General features: G+C 36.2%; 2 protein-coding genes across 2 annotated transcripts; both read left to right on the top strand.

The window, feature by feature from the left end:
- Positions 1–927: 927 nt before the first annotated feature.
- Positions 928–6,542, top strand: LOC120528616 (C-C motif chemokine 18-like). The gene is made up of 3 exons (XM_039752787.1): positions 928–1,133; positions 2,839–2,956; positions 5,187–6,542. Exons 1-3 carry the CDS (start codon positions 1,058–1,060, stop codon positions 5,284–5,286), a joined length of 294 nt encoding a protein of 97 aa, XP_039608721.1. The 5' UTR covers positions 928–1,057; the 3' UTR covers positions 5,287–6,542.
- A 7,423-nt stretch (positions 6,543–13,965) lies between these two features.
- LOC120527707 (C-C motif chemokine 4 homolog) lies at positions 13,966–19,734 on the top strand. Its single transcript, XM_039751434.1, has 3 exons — positions 13,966–14,088; positions 16,066–16,183; positions 18,444–19,734. Exons 1-3 carry the CDS (start codon positions 14,013–14,015, stop codon positions 18,559–18,561), a joined length of 312 nt encoding a protein of 103 aa, XP_039607368.1. The 5' UTR covers positions 13,966–14,012; the 3' UTR covers positions 18,562–19,734.
- Positions 19,735–20,490: the final 756 nt, after the last annotated feature.

The following is a 20,490-nucleotide window of genomic DNA, read 5'->3' as shown; positions in this document are numbered from 1 at the left end:
ATGCAAATGACAAGAGAGAGCAGCATTTCTCCATTTAGCTTATTTACATTTACACCTGTGTGTATTTATCTGCACTATTGGGTTTAATTAAATACTTGGAAGAAAAATGAAGAGAAAAAAGTGAAGGATTGAGAATTACTCGTCCATTTTAGCTTTCAAATCATTTGCATGATAGAAAGGGAAAGAAAATCTAGGATATGAGAATGACCTGACATAGCAGAGTTAATTTAATTTCATAGCTTGTTAGTGCTTTATTGGCAAGAATTGCTGTCTAATTAAGCAACCAGGTCAGAACAAAAACCTGCAGCCACTGCGGCTCTCCGGGACTGGGATTGAGGACCCCTGGGTTAGAACAGTGGTTCTCAACATGTGGGGCGCGAAGATGTGAAAAAAAAACAAGAATCGAAAATATGAAAAATACATCTATTGAAACCCAAACAAATGAACTTAAACTACATTGTGAAGAGAGAAAAATAAATATAGAGTTAGATAAATGTCGATAAAAGTTAAGTACCGGTAGGTATAATAAAATATGTATCTATGATATATCATTAATTAAAAAAGAACAAATTGGTATTAGTGGGTTCCTTTCAAAAAAACGTTACTCGCAAATACTTAAAGGTTGGGTTAGAAAATGGATGGATGTCAGTTGTGAAGAGAACACACAAAGTAAAGGAGTGTCATACATTAGAGTATTGTTTTAACAATGCCACTCCATCATTGAGTAAGAAACACACACATTTAAAGAACTAAAAAAATATTTATAGTGATGAAGATTTTTTATATTCGCTTTGCAACAGACAGTGAGGTTAACAAAACTGATTACTCAATTTCCTGTTAAAGCACCATGTGCTTTTTTTAGTTAAACTCATCACCAGAAGAATGCTTGTTTTGAATATACATTTTTTCCATTAAACCATTAACTAACCTCCTGTGGTGTTAGCAAAGAACCAGAAAAAACCCCTTGGTCAGACCCTTTAAAAGGTGGCCAGAGTCCAAAGCAGCTTAGTGAAAACTGGGTAATAATCAACAGCAACCAGTCTACAAATCAACAGAAATGAGGGTGCAATCTTGCTTCTTGGTCGCCGTGGTTCTTATTCTTGGAACAGTATGCTCAGAAGTGTTAGCTCAACGTAAGTGTCTGTTTAAGATCTGTACTGTATATTATAAAGCTGCGCTCAGCGTGTCAGGAGGTGTTCTGCCATCGGGGTCTTCATTGTAACACGGTCGGATTATTCACAAGTGTACTGGTGTTCTTATCGCATAGTGAAGGCACCTTAAAGAAGTGAAGCTTCTAATAATAGTCAGAAGATTATTGACATGCCTATTCAGTGCAAAGTCTATAATTCTTTATAAAAATGAAGAATCTTTGATGAATATTGTACATAAACAAATATAAGTCAGATGTGCCAAAAATGAGAGGAGTCCATTGGAGGTCTGCTATGAGTCAAGGCAGCTGCAGGGCAGCAAGTGAAAATTAGAGATGAAAATAAATTCTTAATGAAATAGAAACAGGACATGGATTCGATTCCTGGCCCGGGCGCCGTCTTAAACATTTTTGTTTGGGTAAATTGGTGAGATGAATTTGGTGCAGCCTGAGTGCGTATGGATTTAAGTAGACGGGGTGGCATTTCTCCAAAGGCTGTCTATGCCAATGATGCTGGCAGCACTGGCTCCGACTCTCCACAACCCATTAAAGCAAAAAAGGAGGTTTAAAATTCTGCCACACCAAAATAATGATTATGAAATATTTGCTTTTAATCAGAAAACATGCATGGCTTTGGTTTTTCAAAGCGCTTCACGCTACCATTGCTTAAGCAATCAGCAGTGAGTAAAGTCTGCCCAATCCTTTTTTTAAGTAGCTGTTCATTAAAATAAGCATAGATTCATGAATATAAAAATGTATTTACACAAAGAAAGTGAACAAAACCTGTATAGCCTTTATCTTTTCACATTTGTTTATCTTCAAATACAGGTTGCCTTGTTCAGTGACTACGCTGTGTTTGTTTTCCTCCCAAAGATGTGCAGATTGCTTTAGTTGGCAACTCTGGATTGATCCCGTGTGAGGTGGCGCTGAGTTTTCATGAACAGACCCTGTGATGGGCAGGTGACCTGTTCAGAGTTGGTAGCTTCATTGAGCCCAGCAATACCAGCGGAGACTCTTGGCGCTAATGTGGCCTTGAGTTTGATTAGGTTTATATTATGAAAATATGCTTCTAAATGTATAAATTAAGATGTGCTACACTGAGCTCCTAATTTAGTGAATGGCACTCTATTCAGAATTGTTCATGCCCCTTGAGTTTATTAGGGAACATCAGCTGCTTTGCTTTGTGACCGTGGTGTCATCTGCACCGCAGCCTCTTCTCTCTCTCTGTTAGATAAAAAACTGCAAGATCAAAGCAATAAAGAATCACTTAAAAGCAATCTAAAGTAAATAAAAGAAAACGTGCATTCATTACGGTCAGCCATGTCTCTGTGAAGCAGTGCAGAATATTTTTCAGAATATCATTCTGTTCATGTAAAAATTACTCTTCTTAAGTAAAGCATTGTAAATTTCCACTAAGCCACCACATTAAAAACAATACCTGCTACACCATGAAATTTCTTACCCGCTTTTAACGTATTCACATAAAAACAAAATGGAAATATTACATTTTCCAGTCTTGGACTTTAACTGGCAGGATCATCTCTGGCAAGGTGCCCTCAGCTTAGAAAACAAGTAGTGTTTGTTGTGTCAGATGGTGCGCAATAGCAGTAGATGCAGTGTAACAATTAAAATAATTCTAGGGTTTCTTTCAAATGAACGTTTCTCATCTTCTTCTTGTTTTCACTTTTCAGTGAATAATGCACAAAAGCCAGAAGTCTGCTGCTTCAAGTTTCAGACAACTCCAATACCGAGGAAACTTTTGGTTGGTTATAAAGCAACTCAAGATGACTGTCCAAACCTGGGTGTGATGTAAGGAAATAAAACAATTCTATTTCAATTCAAATTTGAAATGAAGCTGAATGTACTGAAATGAACTTACACACAAATACACACATTACTGACATATTAATGATGGGCATTGCAAATTGTGCAGTCTGTTGAGCAATTCTGTTATGAAGAAAGAATTATTTGTGTAAAATGTGTCTATGCAACAAGAGGACTGCATTTTGGAAATCCCAAGTGCTTTTGAGCAGATACATGTTACTCTCGAGCAATAACAAAGAATGGCTCCTTAGTGACGCTTGCTGCTGTTTAAAATGTGTGAAGCCCAAAGCAATACATTCAGAGAGTCAAGGCTGGGGGGCTGTCAAGAGGCAGGGCCTGTTAAAGCCCATTGCGGCACTTCCTGTGTGATTTTGGGCTATACAAAAATAAACTGTATTGTATTGTATTGTATTATAAGAAAGAATACAGACTGCCATGTCCACCATTTTTAAAAGTGCTCATCATCTGATGAATCAGCGTTCTTGTTGCTTTTACATTAAACAAATCCACATTTACTGCAGACTTTTACTTCATGTTACTCTCATTTTTTATTTATTCCTTTCATCCCAAGAGATACTTTTCCTAACATTTAAGCTTACGAGGTAAAGATTAAAAAAATAGTTTACAAAACAAAATTTCTTTTCTTTGTATGGTGTTTGTTGTTTAAGAGTAGCTTTCATCTTGAAAACATCACCAAAATTTGTATTTAGATATACAGTGCTCTCTTAGATTGGTTTATTAAGTGTGGCTGTTAGACAATAAGAATAAAGCAGGATACTGATGTTTACCGCATTAAAGTACTATCATTCAAAAATAATTTGGCGCTGTATGGGCTGTATCTGTGTTTTTAGTCAAATACACATCTGCTGCTCAAATGTAAATTTTACAAGACGAGACACCAATATCTTTTATTGCAAGGTTATAGACATTCATCATATTTTACTTACAAAGTGTGGATTAAAAAAGTATTTCACTTACAAATGTGTGTTAGCTCAATCAGCCAAAATGCTTTCTTGAAATTCAAGATATATTTTAATGAACCCTCCTGATCCTGTTCAGAGTTGTTGGTGCTGAGTCTCCAGAGTCGACGCTCGACAGGTCACCGATTCATTGCAGGGCAACCCTGCGTACATAAGCAGTCACACTCACAGAAGGCCAAGTTACAATCATGAATTACCCGAACACATTTGTCATGGGGACAACACACACACACTCCACATGGACAACACTTAGGCACAGGAATCAACCTGAGGATGCTCGACCAAAGAGGTGGTGTCACTGGCTGGTTTAAAAAAATGACAACACACAATGATTCTCCATTACATTTCACAATGCATATTTTAGAGAACGTGCCGTTCTATGATGTCAGTTTAAAAACTACATCAGAGTGATGAAAGGGGTTTATTTTTTCTTATACATGTGGACATTATAAAACAGGGACATAATACAAAATGGTCATTGCAGCTTAATTTAGGGTTAGGGTTAGGGTTAGGGTTCAGGTACATGAATGTGATATTTTCATGAAATTATAGGCTAAACTATAGAATTTACAGATCACTCCTTTACAGGCTAAACTGCACAATTAACAAATCAATTATTTTTTGTTTTTTATTACAATTTTCCATACTATCCAAACTTTTTTTTTTTTTGGAATTAAGGAGTAGTTGTAGTTAAGAAACTAAATTTTATAATAAACAGTGGAAATGACACAGCAGACGAGAACTTCAGAATGTACAAAAAAGGTTAGTCAGTCAAGTATTAAGAATAAAATAAAATACCAAACAAACAATACATGAGGTTGTGTGAGGAAACAGAATGTTTTGGAATAAAATAATACCAAAAACTACCAAAAAAGGAAGGTTAACAAACATCCATCCATTATTCAACCCACTATATCCTAACTACAGGGTCACGGGGGTCTGCTGGAGCCAATCCCAGCCAACACAGGGTGCAAGGCAGGAAACAAACCCCGGGCAGGGCGCCAGCCCACCGCAGAGGTTAACAAACAATACCTGTAAATGCAAAATAGTAAACACATGCCAACCTTTTTCTCTTTGATGGGTGAGGAGATGATTTTCTATCAATACGTTTGATTAACTGGAGTCAGCAAATGGTAAAATGTTGTAGCTTTAATTTTCTTCTTGTGATTTCAGCATAAAACTAGCTTTTCTTCATTTTGTTAACCATGATTAACCTCACATTCTGTATTTTACAGACTCATTGCTGCAAATAAAAGAAAAGTGTGTGCCAATCCAGACGTCGCTTGGGTCAAGAAGCACATGAATTACTTTGATCAGAAAGCAGTGACTAAATAAAGAAAAGACACCTAAATGAAAAGATTCATAAGTCTAATGCAGCTCCGCAATGCTCCCTTTACTCAGCTTTCTATTTAAATTGTTCAAAATAATGGAATATAAGAATCAAACAAGCATGGCATCGTAATATTAGACATCTACTGGTCGATCTGGGTAACCAAGCACAGGAGAAATGTGGGTTTTGTTTGTCTTGCTTAAAAGTATGCTTCCATTAACATACTAATAATGTTTATAAAAGATTGTTTTGATAATAAAATCAATATCTCTTAAGACAGTCTTTGCTGTATGAGAGAGAATATTTCTGGAATTTTCTTTGAGTATAAGTTTGGAAACAAATTTCCGTTTGCAGAGTTCAATGTTTTGCGAGAGTCTAAGATTATCAACACACTGTTACTATAGTCACAGAATAAAGTTAAAAGGTCTCTATCCAGCCCCATAGGACTGGGATTCAGATGAAAGTGGTAATTTGCACAACACATTTTAAGGATTATAGATTATAGATTATCTTACTTGGAAAAAATCATTCACTTTATTAACGTGTCTAAATGTCAATTTTAAATTAAATGTTTCTCTCACTTCTTTATGTTGTTGTGATCTTACTGTACATGTTTGCATTATATGCACTGTAAACATACAAATACAGAGTTGCCACTTTTTAGTATTTTTTGTGATCATATGCCAACACTGAGGAAGCATCTGAATGTGACTACGACAAGTGTGAGTGTGCCTCCCTCTCTGTCTCTTTCTCTGTATTATGTTGCAACAGTGTTCCCTCTTTTTGATAAAATTATTTATTGACTGAATATATTCAAATATTATAAAAGAGCCAATGCCCTCATACCCTGGTGGAGGTGAGAGTTGGGACTTTTTAGTGTCAAACCAACTGCTGAATAAATGTCTGTAAAGTAGAATGAGGAAAGGTGGGAAGCCCCCATGAAATTTGACTTCTGAAGAGAGAGTTCCCTTTGTTGTTCAAGCACTGAACTATACTATAACAGCGTAAAATTATGTCTGGAGATGTATCATCACCTTAAGGCAATGGAACAGGAATACGCTAATCATATTTGTATATACAGTAACCTGAGTTTGTGTTTTGGGTTAAATATATATGAAAGTAATAAAATGTATCAATTTAAAGATAAAGGGGTTGGGTATCAGTAATCTTTGATTTTCTTCTTCTATGTATATACTGTACCATAGTATACTTTTCAAGAACTTATAAATAAACTTCTTGACTTATATGTCTGGTATCTTCATGTCCTGCATGTATTGGATTTCTGTGGTCTAGCAGGCCTGACATGCACAGCTGTACACCCATCTACTTCATGAATCTGCTTTTTCAATTTTGGAGATGCCATAAATATAAATGAATCTAGATAAAGACAGGACAGGGCATAATAATGGAGGGAAATACCCATATAGTCACTTTCAACACATTAGGATCACTAGTTAAAGAGAAGGAGGAGGAGGAGGAGGTTAGAGCTTGTGTAAAAAGCCAAATTTCCATCTCAGGACAAATGAGACAAGTAAAGTTCTATCTAACTATAAAATATTTCCAGTATAATAAATTCGATTAAATGAATCAGATCATTTACAACAGAAACCATACCCTGACCACCCACCCCACACCCCTACCCTAACATCATTATAGAGGAGCTTCATTCGCCAAAGATTTGTTGACCAGGGTAGCACTCTCTCAATCTCAGATCTTGTTCAGCCTATTTTAGAATTTACAGTTATAGGTTAAACTTTCCGATCTGAAAGAACTGAGATAATCTTCTGACAGACTGATGAGGAATGGGAGCAAATGCAAATGTCTCAACTATAAGAGAAATAGCCTTCATACCAGGTTAAGTCTTGTCTTTTGTCTAACATAGATGCACTGAGTGACTTAATTCAATCTGAAAAGGCACATAAGATTTTTTAGAACACCTTATATAGTAAAGAGAATTTTTTTTTGGAAGAAAAATAAATACCATGCATACAATCAAGTTGAACAAATTGTATGCAACAAATTGCTTCATATAAAACAAAATCGAAAAGAAAAAATAGAAAGTTAAAAAAAAAGTAAAGCAACAAAATTGAATTCGACCCCCTCACCTGAGTGAAAGTGAGCTCGAGCCAACCGTATGGGAAAAAATAGTTAGAAAAATAAAAACAACAAAAACAAAGTAGGGAAATTGTCCTTTTTGCCCAAATAAAAATGCATATTCTAAAAGTTTACTAATTAGATCTTTCCATACAGTATCCTTTAAGCAAGAATTTAACCATTTTCCAATTTCATGTAGAATATTAACATCAGTTACCTGCTGACTTATAACAGATGGGCTGGCACTCTTCCACGTGCGAGTCGTGTGGTGTAAGCAATGATATCACTATAAACCCACCTGTGAGTACACCAGACACAGCTGTTAATGGGTTAGGAGTGATTGTGATACCAAAATTGTCTGATAGACCTGCAGAGATTTTTGTCCAAAATGATGTTAATTTGGTGCAATTCCAAAACACATGGCCCAGTGAGGCTGGAGCTTGATTGCAACGTTCACAGGTTGAATCTTGCCCTGGATACATTTTGGACAATTTTAAACAAGAAAAATGTGATTGATAAAAGATTCTAAGGTGAATAATTGTATGCTTTGTGCATATGGAGCTTGAGTGTATTCTATACATGACTGCCTTCCACTCCTTTCCTGAGATAATAAGTGAAAGATGTTTTCCCCACCGTACCCTTGGATCTTTGAAGGAAGAGACGTTAATATGTTTTTATATATCATTGAGATGCTGTCGGAGTCTTCAAGACTGATCAGGATTTCTTCTGGAATAGAAATGGATGGGTAGGATATTTTATCAGAATTTCTGAATTAAAAGTAGTGGAAAAATTGTGCTGCTGGGAAGTTAAATTTGAAGCATCATTGTTTATAAGATGCAACACCATTATCTATATACAGTTCACTAAGCGTTTTAACCCCAGACATTTTCAAAAGATTAAATGCTGTGTAGGTTTGAGAGGATAGAAACCCACCGAGTTAGTGCCTCATGTTTGGACAAACCCCAGTCCAAATAGGGATGCTTACTACAAAAACCTCCCCCCGTCAGTACCCATGGCATCCGGCAGGGTTGTACTCTGGAACCATGATACCCAGGTTGCCCTACTGGTATGCACGTGGGTGCACCAGGCCCAGGATGCTGCCACCTACCAGATTGAGGGAGCATACAGTTCTGATATCCATTCTTCCCTTATCCATCCATGTCATGGGGGTTTTGCACAGACAGGAATCCTACCAACTTGGTCGGGAGATCAGTTCCACCCTGCTGCCACTACAAGCTAAATACACATAAGATCAGCTGGCTTAGATAATAAGAGAACTGATGCTGTTAATCACAGACTTGTAGTTGGCAGAAAGATGTGGTCAGACCTGTCCAATTGTACCACAGGTTTACATTTAGAGGTATTCACATTTCAATAGAGATGGTCCAGCTTGTTGTGGACGAGTGGAACATGTTAATAGATGCTTGTTTGTTCCACTTTTCACCTGGTTAAAGTCACCAGCATTCTAGGGACAGAATGATTAATTCATTAGATATTAGTAACAGAGTGAATCTTTTCCGCTTATGAGCTAATAAACATTAGTCAGGATGATGTAACTTGTCTCCTAGATAGCAATGTGGATGAATTTTAGTGCATATTTCAATGTAAGTATAACAAGTTTCAGTTTTAATTTATAATGTGCTTGATTTAAAATACCATTTTTTATTCACATAAATAATTAAATTATTATAAGAATTATATTCATCAGATTTTAATGAATATTCTCCTCCTCATACCTTATATTTCAGTGCTCAAAGATCAATTCGCAACCACTAACACTATCTGGTGAATCTCAGGATGTTTTGATTATATTGCTATTGTAAAATGTTTACCACAATATATTCTGCAAATAAAAGATTAAGAGAAGTTCAAGGTGAAAATGAGCAAGGGTGTCTTCTCTGAATACTAATGCTTGTCTGCTAAAACTGTGCAGTGTCACTTTACTGGGCCACAAAGCTGGACACATTTGGAGAGTCTGTTTTAAGAGTGACAGAGTTTTTCCCCCTAAGCTGGTATTTTCCAAAGAGCCCAAAAAACACCTCTCACTGGTAAGAATGAATGATACAGCAAATATGAAGATTTTTTTCAGCCAAGTATACCAATCCATTGTTTCTTAAGAATAAGTCATATCCTTATTTACTTTTAATTAATAAATACATTAGCATCATCTGAAAAATTGACTGCTCCAAGGATCTAAAAACAGAAGACTCCTTGATGCGACTAGGGTTCCAGTAGACTTAATAGAGCAAAGTTTATGGGTGATGGGATTTTAATGTGATTTCTGTATCATCAGTTACTATGTAAAGGTGCATGGTCTCTATTTCAGACTCTATGGTAAAAAAATTGTGTTGATGGGAAGCTAAATTTGGAGTGTAATTGTTCATTGGATGCAAAGACATTATCTATATTAATCCTGTACATTTTCCAAACATTTAAAACTGTGTAAGTCTGAGAGGGGGGCAAAATGTGGTTATTGTGTAGAGGTGCCACAGATAAAAGCTTTTCTGTCTTGAAGTGCTTCCTACATTGGTTCCATATTCTAAGTGAATGACGGACAATTAGGCTGCTAGTATATTGACAACAAATTATGGGGTACAAAGCAAGGAATATAAAGAAATACTGCACGATTTTATTTCTTTTGCAGACCAAGTTTCTGTGTGTTTTATGGCAATGTCCAGGTTTTCATAGCTTAAATAAATTGCCACCCAGTAATAAAACTGAAAGTCAGGTAGAGCCATGCCAGCTTCTTCTTTAGGTCGTTGTATATGTGGATGTTTTGAATAAATGAGGTTATGATTGAATCTAATTTCTTTAAAAAATAATTTGTTAATGTATATGGGGATGCTTTGAAATAGAAAAAGAGCCCAAAGAAGGATATTCATCTTCACAGTGTTAATTCTCCCTGCTAAAGTGAGATGGAGGTTAGACCATCTATGCATGTCTTGTTAAAGTTTTTCCATGCAGACAGCAAATTTTTGTTGAAAAAGAGCTTTACATTTACATGCAATGTTTAACCCTAAGTATTTAAACTGATGTGTGATGATAAAAGGGAAGATGTCCAATTTAATGTTGTGTGCTATAGAGTTCACCTGAAAAAACACACTTTTATTTAATGTTGCATGCTAGGGAGTTCATTGGAAAAAGTACACTTTTATTTAAATTAATTTTGAGTCCAGATATCTTTTGATATTCTGTTAGTGCTGTTAGGACTGCAGGCACAGAATTTTGTGGATCTGATATATATAGTATCATATCATCTACATACAGTGATATTTTCTGTTCAAGACCTTTTCTTTATCTCAGATGCATTTCAAAATTGAGCAACCAATGGCTCAATGGCAATTGCAAACAGCAGTGGTGTCAGGGGGCATCCTTGTCTAGTACCACGTTCTAGTTCGAAATACTTTGAAATAATGTTGCTAATACACGCTGAAGCTTCTGGACTGGTATGTAGGGATGTGCTCCATAGTGAATAAATAGTCCCATTCAGCAATATCAAATGCTTTTTCTGAATCCAAAGATAATAAGATCTCTGGGTTGTTACACATCATGGGTGAATATATGACATTAAACAAGTGTTGAAGATTGGAAGCAAAGTGTCTGCCTTTAATACATCTGGTTTGGTCTTGTGATATTACAGAAGGAAGCACTTTCTTAGTCCTTTTAGCTAGAACTTTGGAGAGTATTTTAGCATCATTATTCAGAAGTGAGATTGGTGTGTATAATGCACATTATAATAAGTCCTTATTTTTCTTAGGAAAGATGGTAATTAATGATAGTGAAACGTTTGAGGTAGAGTTTTATTTTCTTTGGCTTCTATAAATGTTGCTCATAAAAGGGGAGCTAACTTAATTGACATTTTTTTTATAAAATTCAGCAGGGTAGCCACCAGGGCCTGATGCTTTCCCATTCTGAAGTGGGTTTATAGCATCTAGTAATTCTGAGAGTAACAGAGGTTTATCCAGTTCCTCTGCACTGAGAGTATCAGCATCTCAGCATAAAACTTTAATTTTGAAATTTCCACTTTAATCACATAGTTTATTTTGCCATTAAAGTAGAACATCATTAACTTAATCTTAAAATCATTTAATTTACTAGTTTCTCAAATCCCATCATAACTAAAGTAGCACGTTAAATGTTTTGTTTTGTATTTGATCTTGTATGTGCTCTGTGTGTGTGAATCACTATGTGCTTCTTAAATGGGCTTTCTCTTCCTCCGATAGGACACAGAATCCATTACATATTACAATTCTCAGAATAATTAAAATACTGAGATGTATACTTGATATCATTTTCATTATGATAGGAGTTAAAGCATGTTATTAAACATGGGAACACAGTGACGCAGTAATTGTTCATGTTTCACACAAGATGCTTGCTGCACCATGCGTGTTCTTACTTTTCTTTCTCTAAATACCCAATCTAAACACAATCAGCTCTGTAATAGATATTAAGCCATCTGTAAGCTTAGAATGCCGATTCTTCAAAACTTTTAGGAAACATTGAAATATCTTCATAGTACATGTTTAATTATTCTATCCATCTTTCCTTCCAGTGTCGCACCAGCCCCAGAAAGAATACAGCACGAGGTAGGAACTATCTGTAAACAGAGCACCAGCTCCTCGCTAGCGCAGCAGCACCATGTCCTCACATGTTTAATTATTAACAATTTAGATTATTTAAATGAAGTTAAAATTTTATCTGTATAATATAATAAACATATTTTGCTGCATTTCATCTTAAAAATGATATGGTCATCATATATAAATACACGCTTTATAAAGTGGCTGAGGTTGTGCAATATTATAACTGTATCGCAAGTTTACAGTGAGGTAATTGTACTTACAGGTACAAAGTGTTCTACAAGGAGCACTTGATGGACTGATTGAGTGCGTTTAGAGTTCTTTGGATGAAACTGTTTCTTAACCGCTTTGTCCCTACAGGAAAGGATCTGAAGCGTTTGCTGCATGAGAGCAGGTCAATAGTGAGTCTCCTGTAAAAATACTACCTTGGAGTTTAGACTTGTTAGGTGAAACAATATTTTCTTTCTCTTTAATTTGTGATTGAGACCTTTCACATTCCAGTTCATAAAGTTCATTGTTTGGTCATAGAGACATTGCTTCTGAAATTTTATTGACATTTTATAGTCTTAAATTAAGGTAGTAAATTATTACATAAGCTGCACTGGGCTGGCGCCCTGCCCGGGGTTTGTTTCCTGCCTTGCGCCCTGTGTTGGCTGGGATTGGCTCCGGCAGACACCTGTGACCCTGTAGTTAGGATATAGCAAGTTGGATTATGGATGGATGAATTATTACATAAGATAGCTTTAACCTTAATATCCAATTTTTCCAGGAGTTTTGGCTATGAAGCCTATTATTGTGTTGGCACTTACAATTGTGGGGTAAAAAGAATAGATTAGAAATAACTTGCTCTCTTTCTCTCTCTCCCCCCCATTTTGCCTCCCCACGTGAGGCTAGACCCCACTTCACACAGTCCCAGTCCTCTGACATGCCTAGAGACAGAATACGTCCAGAACAACAAGGCCCCCAGCAGCAGTTTAGAAGGATTAAAGTAAAGATATCTACTGGCAATACAGTCCAACACAGAGGAGATTTGAAAAGACAATTTAAGGATGTTCACCATATTTTATTACATATCAGTATATATTTTTAATTTAATGTACTGTTATTGGAAATACTTCCAATTTAAAACAGAGTACAGGTAAACTGATCTGTGCACATTTTGTGATTCATTTTACTCACTCAGTGTGTGCATCTTGTTAGTATTTAGGGGCAACTGCAATTTGTAAAATTCTAGATGCAGAATTCATAGGCACCATACAAGTACTATACAAGTCATATTCTAGTAATAATAATAATAATAATAATAATAATAATAATAAGAGTCATCTTTTTCTCTCTGTATATATGTGAACTTTTTCTCTAAGCACTAAAGTTTTCATCCCATGCACATTGTGAGTGGTTTCAGTGGTCTGTCCTGCAGTAATCCTGTCTGTTCAATCCGTAGCCTCTGGCTATCTGTCACCTCTGAACTGGACTGAGCAGGTTTCAAATGTCCAGGGCCATTTCCCATCATGAGTTCATGGTGACAAGAAAAGCCCTGAATTGAATGAGCGAGACAGAAAATGGATGGATGTTAACATGTGTATCAGTCGCCCTGCGGTGGGCTGGCACCTTGCCCAGGGTTTGTTTCCTGCCTTGCTCCCTGTGTTAGCTGGGATTGGGTGTTAGGGTATAGCGGGTTGGATAATGGATGGATGGATGTCAGTCGTGAAGAGAACACAAAAAATAAAAGAGTGTGATACATTAGAGTATTGTTAGAACAATATGTGTTGAACAATAAACACATATTCAGTTATCAATAGACAATGCAGTTAACAAAACTGATAACTTCCTGCCCAAGCACCAGGTGCTTTTTTTAACAACAGACATCACCAGAAGAACACTTAATGTTGTAGGTTTTTTTTTTCCACTAAATCATTAATTCAGCCTGACATGGTAATGGCAAAGAACACAAAAAAAAAAAAAAAAAAAAGCTTGGTGAAAACCTTTAAAAGGTGGCTAGGGTCTAGAGCAGCTTAGTGACGATTTGACAGCCAGTCTACAAATCTAGAGAAATGAAGATGCAATCTTGCTTCTTGGTCGCAGTGGCTCTTATTCTTGGAACCGTATGCTCAGAAGTGTTAGCTCAACGTAAGTGTCTGTTTAAGATCTGTACTGTATACTATAACACTGTGCTCAGCATGTTAGGAGGTGTTCTGCCATCGGGGTCTTCACTGTAATGCAGTCGGGTTATTCACAAGTGTACTGGTGTTCTGATCACATAGTGAAGGCACCTAAAGAAGTGAAGCTTCTAATAATATTCATATGATTATTAATAAGCCTATTCAGTTTAAATTCTATAATTCTCTGTAAAAATGAAGAATGTTGGATGAATATTGAACACAAACATGCATGAGTCCTACGTGCTAGAAAATGAGATGATGAGAAGAGGTCTGCTCAGAGAGACTAGGCAGCTGCAGGGCAGTGAGTGAAAGTTAGAGATGAGACAGTGTGACGATTCAATTCAATTCCTGGCCCGGGCACCAGCTTTAACATTTTTGCTTGAGTAAATTGATGACTTGAATTTGGTTCAGTCTGAGTGAGAGTGGATGTAATTAGACAGGGTGATGGACTGTCATCTCTCTAGAGGCTGTCTGTGCCTCTGATGCTGGCAGCACTGGCACTGTCACTGCACAACCCTTTTAAGGAAAAAGGAATTCTGACACAACAAAATAGTGTTTATTAAAAATTTGCTTTGAATCAGAAAACAAGCATGGGTTTGGTTTTTCAAAGCACTTCAGGCTGCTGTTACTTATACAATCAGTGGTTATAGATATATATATGATGATAAATGTAAAATGTGTATTTACTCAAATTAAGTGCTAATGAAATCTTCTCCATTTTTAATGTTTTTAATCTTCAAATACCGGTTTATTTACTTTTCATCCTACAACCTATGTTGGCAGCCCTGGGTGAAAGTTAGAAAGACAATCCTGGGTGAGAGATCAGAGGGCAAACCCACACCCAGCCAGTTTAGAGTCACTAGCTAAGCTCCACTAATCTGCATATCTTCTTTTATGGATGAATTCCACTCATACAAAGGAAGAACATTCAAGCCCCACACAGACCACCATTGGGTTAGGGATAAAAGTCAGCTTGTTACTCCTCTAAGGCAGCAGTACAGATTCATAGTTGAATGAAGAGAAAGCCGTAATGTGTTTTTCAGACAAAGGTGTAAAGCTTTTCAATGCATTTGACTATAAAATAAAGACGTATTGTTGTATTAGATGGGTGTTAAAGTGGTTAGGCGATTTTAAATAAGTAGGTTTGAGAATTCTGTGTTATTTATAATAATATTGCAAAGTGTATAAATTACAATGTGCGACACTGGCCTCCTTATTTACTGAATGGCACTCTTTTCCTAATTGTTCATGGTATTTGACTTTATTAGGGTACATCAGTGGCTTTGCTGTGTGGCTGGGGTGCCATCTGCACAGCAGCTCCTTCTCTCTCTGTCTGGTAAAATGTGTGCTTTTATCAGACTGCAAGAATAAAGCAATAAAGATTATGCAAATCATCTAACAGCAAAACAAAGTAATTGAAACTAAATTTAAAGGAAAATTTACTTTCATTTAGAGCCAGCCATTCAATTCTCAAGCAGTGCAGATTATTTTTTTTAAATATCACTCTCCATGTAAAAGCTATTCTTAAGTAAAGTCAAAGTATTTAAGTAAAAGTATTCTCTTAAGTAAAGCTGGGTAAAGTACCACAAAACCACAGATGTTAAAAACGATTCAAACCACTTTGTCAGACTTCATACTGTCTTTTTAAAGCTTCCTGATACAGACAAATTGAATATTTTAGTGTGTTGGTCTTTAACTGGCAGGATTTTCTCTTGTAATGCACACTTTCCTCTGAGTGTCTTTAACAATAATAGCAGACTGCACTGAAATTTTTAGTTCTTTCCTTATTAATGGGATGGATTTATAAAACAAGTAGTATTTGTTGTAGTGAGATGGTGTTCAATTGCAGTAGATGCAACGTACGTAATAAAAATGTCATTTGCTAAGTATGAATGCAATGCTTCAAAATAACTTTGATCATTTTGTTGATATACTTACATTTTAGATTTTAATGCAAATAAGCCAGATGAGTGTTGCTTCAACTTCCAGCAAAGACCAGTTCCGAGGAACTTTTTTGTCGGTTATATGAACCTTCGAGATGACTGTCCAAACCTGGGTGTAATGTAAGAAACACATTTTCTATTTTTATTATAATTTGAAATGAAGCTTTTCACCCAAGTACATATGTTAAATTGTAAATACACACAAACACACACACACATTATTTAAATAATAATGATAGACTTTACAAAATAAAGTTTACTATGTCTTCACATCCTGCATGGAGTTTTCAGTGTTTAACTACAATTTGCTTCTCAAAAATATCTGTGAAATCTCTGCTGAGATATGCAGTATGCTCTTAGGCTTATCCGACAGCATAGGGTCAGGCCTGAGCCACTTTTGTCCGTTATTAGTGACAAGCCAGTGATTCAAGTGAATTCACTTTGCAAAAAGAAAGCCTGAAAGAAAGGTGCTTTAGTATATATAAAAACATTTTTTCTGCCCCATATTTTCATCTCATCTGCAACCTTGCAGCAGTGACAAAGAGCGGACTGCAATTTTCATCAGGCAGAAGGAGTGTGCTGGGTCTGATGGGAGGAAGCCTTCATTGGTGCACACAAAACCTAAATACGAGCACTGGCAAGAGCAGAATCTCATGTAAGACCACAGATGCTACCTTATTTTGTTCCCCTCTCAACTACTTCATATAATAGTTTCATTGCATTGCTGGATAACAGCGTTTGGCTAAGAGTACATTTCTTTAACTTTCTTGTATACGTAGTACAGAGAAAGTACAGCAATTGTGAAAAAATTCGACCTGGAGATTTTGATGAATCTCTACGTTTCATGCACTCCTGAACACGTTTTGACCATTTTTGCAATTATGTCTGTGTGTGCGTGTGTGTGTCTGCTTCAACAACTGTCAAGAAATCATATTGTTGGGGTAAATTCTAGAAAATCCCTAGTTCTAGGTGAAAAAGGCAGACACAAAATAAAAACATTTATCCTACAAGACTTTTATTATACCAGATGTCACAATGATACCAAACGTTGGAAGTATACTTCTGTATACTTTATATAGTTAGTTTTTTTGTTAAGGCCATTGATGAATGCAAATTTGCCAGTCTTTTGTAAAGCATGACAAATAAAGCATAAAAAATTCTGAATTGTTCTCCACTCAACTTTCCTTATACCTGTTCAGGTAAAGTAGATACCACTTCTGGTTGTCCATTTATAATGAAACTTCATATCTGTGTGTTTCTTACAAAATTTCAATCACTTATCTTTGTTTATTATACAAGTTTATATGGCAAATAACTACTTCCGGTAATCCAATCAAAATGAAATTTCATGATCAGTAATATACCATTCCGGTCAATCTGATCAAGGTCAAATTTTATATCTAAAGATAAGTAATGATCACACAAAATTTTAATTATTTATCTCTTTTATATAACGGAGTAATACATATGTAATAGTGTTGAAACCTGTCAAGATATCATTTCCAGTTATCCGTTTAAGGTGAAATTCTATATCTATGTGTTTCTTACCCTAACTAACAGCTGTGATAAAGGCGCTATATAGCACCCGACCCGGCACAGACTGACACAGAGGCACGTATAAAATGAAAGACTTTTTATTTTCTCTTCAGCCGTGGGGCACGTCTTCCCCGTGTCCCACAGGCCCAACACAGTCCCAAAAGCACAAGCAAAGACACACAACACACTTCTTCTTCTACCACCACTCCTCCTCACCAAGCTTTGTCCTCCTCCCACGTGACTCTGGCCACTGAGTGGTGGTTGCTCTAGGTTCCTAAGATCCCTGAGTTCCGGCTGCACTTCTGGGTGTGATGAATATGTTGCCCATATGGGCTCAGGAGTCCCAAACACAGTGCCCCCTGGCGGTACCTGCGGGACCCAACAGGGCTGCATATACCCATATGCAAATTTCTATTTTCTAGCTCAAAGTTATCGTGTTTCTTTACATACACACAGACACACACATGTTTGCAAAAATGGTCAAAATGTGTTCAGGAGCACATGAAATGTGGAGATTCATCAAAATCATGAGGTCGAATTTTTTTGTGATTACTATACTTTCTCTATACTATGTATACAGGAAAGTAATAATACCGAAAATAACAAAAAGAGAGGTTAACAAACAATGCATATAAATAGAAACAAGAAACACATACCAATCCTTTCCTGTTTGATAGGACTGGTTAGGTAAGGACATGATTTTTTTATACTGTATATATTCGATTAACTGAATTACCCAAATTGTAAAATATTGTGTCTCTAACTTTATTCTTGTGGTTTCAGAGTGAAAAATAACCTTTACCTATTTTTTTCAAAATTATTATCTTCATATTTTGCATTGCAGACTTGTTGCTGAAAATGGAAAAAGAGTGTGTGCCAATCCAAAATACGCTTGGGTCAAGAGGCACATGAATTACTTTGATCAGCAAGCAGCCAAAGAAAGTGAAGAGACACCAAAATGAAACGATTCCCAAGCATCTAATGCCTTTCCCCAATGCCCTCTTTACTCAGCTTTCTCTTTCAATTGTTCTGAACAAAGAAATATCTGAATCTACCAAGCATGGCATTGTAATACTAGACATCTACTGTACGGTGTGGGTTACCAAACACATGAAAAATATGTCTTTTACATAACCTCTTTATATGTATGTCAATAATTAAAAGCTAAAATGTTTACAAAATACTCTTGATAATATAATCAATATTTCTTAAGACAGCTTTTGCCATAAGTGTGGGAGCATTTCTGTCACTTTCTCTGAATAAAGACCAGTATCATTATGCACAGGCACAGTGTGAGTAGGAGGTGCAAAATTCCATCTGCAGAGTTCATTGCGTTGCTTGAGTCTAAGATTATCAACACACTGTTACTACAGTCAAAGGATAAAGTCAAAAGGTCTCTGTCCAGCCCCATAGGATTGGGATTCAGATGAAAGTAGAAATTTGCACAACACATATTAAAGTATAGATTATCTTACTTTGAAAAAAATCATCTGTTTTAATAAAATATCTAAGCATCAGTTTTAAGTGTTTTACTTACTTCTTTATACTGTGACATACAAATACAGAATTGCTACTTTTTAAAATCATTTCTTATCATGAACCAGCACTGAGGAAGCATCTGAAAGTGTGCCACCCGTCTCTTTCTCTGTATTTTGTTGCAACAGCGTTCCCTCTTTTATTATTTATTAACTGAATATATTCAAGTATCATAAAATAGCCAATACCCTCCTACCCTGGTGGATGTAAGAGTCAGGACTTTTTAGGGTCAAACCAACTGCTGAAGAAATTTTTGTAAAGCAGAATGAGGAAAGGTGGGAGGCCGCCATGAAATATGACTTTGCATTTCTTGAAGAGAGAGTTCCCTTTGTTGACCATGCAATGAACTATACTAAAACAGTGGAAAATTATGTCTGGAGATGTATTATCCTCTTAAGGCAATGGAACAGGAATAACTTAATCATATTTTTATATAACATGAGTTTGTGTTTTAGGTTTAATATACATGAAAGAAATAAAATGTATCGCTAAAACGATGGAGGAGTTAGGGTTCAGTAATCTTTTATTTTCTTCTTTTATGTATATACTGTACCATAACATACTTTTCAAGAACTAATAAATAAACTTCTAGGCTTAAATGTCTGGTATCTTCATGTCCTGCATGTACTTGATCTCTGGCCTAGCAGGCCTGATACGAACATCTGTACATCCATCTACTTTGTGAACCTACCTTTTCAATTTTACAGTTGCCATAAAACAAAGCCTTTCCTGATCTCATCTGGATGAAGACAGGACAGGATGTAACCATTAAAGGATTCTGTTTCACTGAAAGGAAAAGCATTTATAAAGACACATATAGTCACTAATATCACATTTAATTTAGTGTCAATAGTTGGCCTAACATGCACATTTTTGTGATGTGGGACAAAACTGAAGTCCCGGAAGAAAAGAGATGTATACCTGTTTGTATTATCATGAAGTCTGTGAGGCTTACCGGGTACGTTAATGCTCACAACCTTCAAGATTAACACACACACATAGATAAACACACATACACTGAAATTCTATCCAGACAAAGTTTCGAGTGGGGCAATAGCCAATCACTCGGCAGTATTCCACATAGGACACAGCTGTAGACACATACATACAGTGGTGCCAGTTGCTAGTAACTCTGCAGTACTCCACATAAGATTCTATACATAGGGACTCACTAACACCAGCACTAACAAACATGCAGCTGTCCTCACAACACACATAAACGTGCAATTCTTTTGGTCATATGCAACTTAATAACTAAGCTATGTCTTACTGTTACCGCAGTTGTTTTAATTATTGAGAAGCGACCCTCAATAGGATAAACCTATAAGAAAGAAGCAATCTAACCCACACTAGGT

The sequence above is a fragment of the Polypterus senegalus genome, chromosome 4 (genome assembly GCF_016835505.1).
Source record: "Polypterus senegalus isolate Bchr_013 chromosome 4, ASM1683550v1, whole genome shotgun sequence".
Classification (NCBI taxonomy): Eukaryota; Metazoa; Chordata; class Cladistia; order Polypteriformes; family Polypteridae; genus Polypterus; species Polypterus senegalus.
This window is presented reverse-complemented; position numbering and strand designations above follow the sequence as displayed.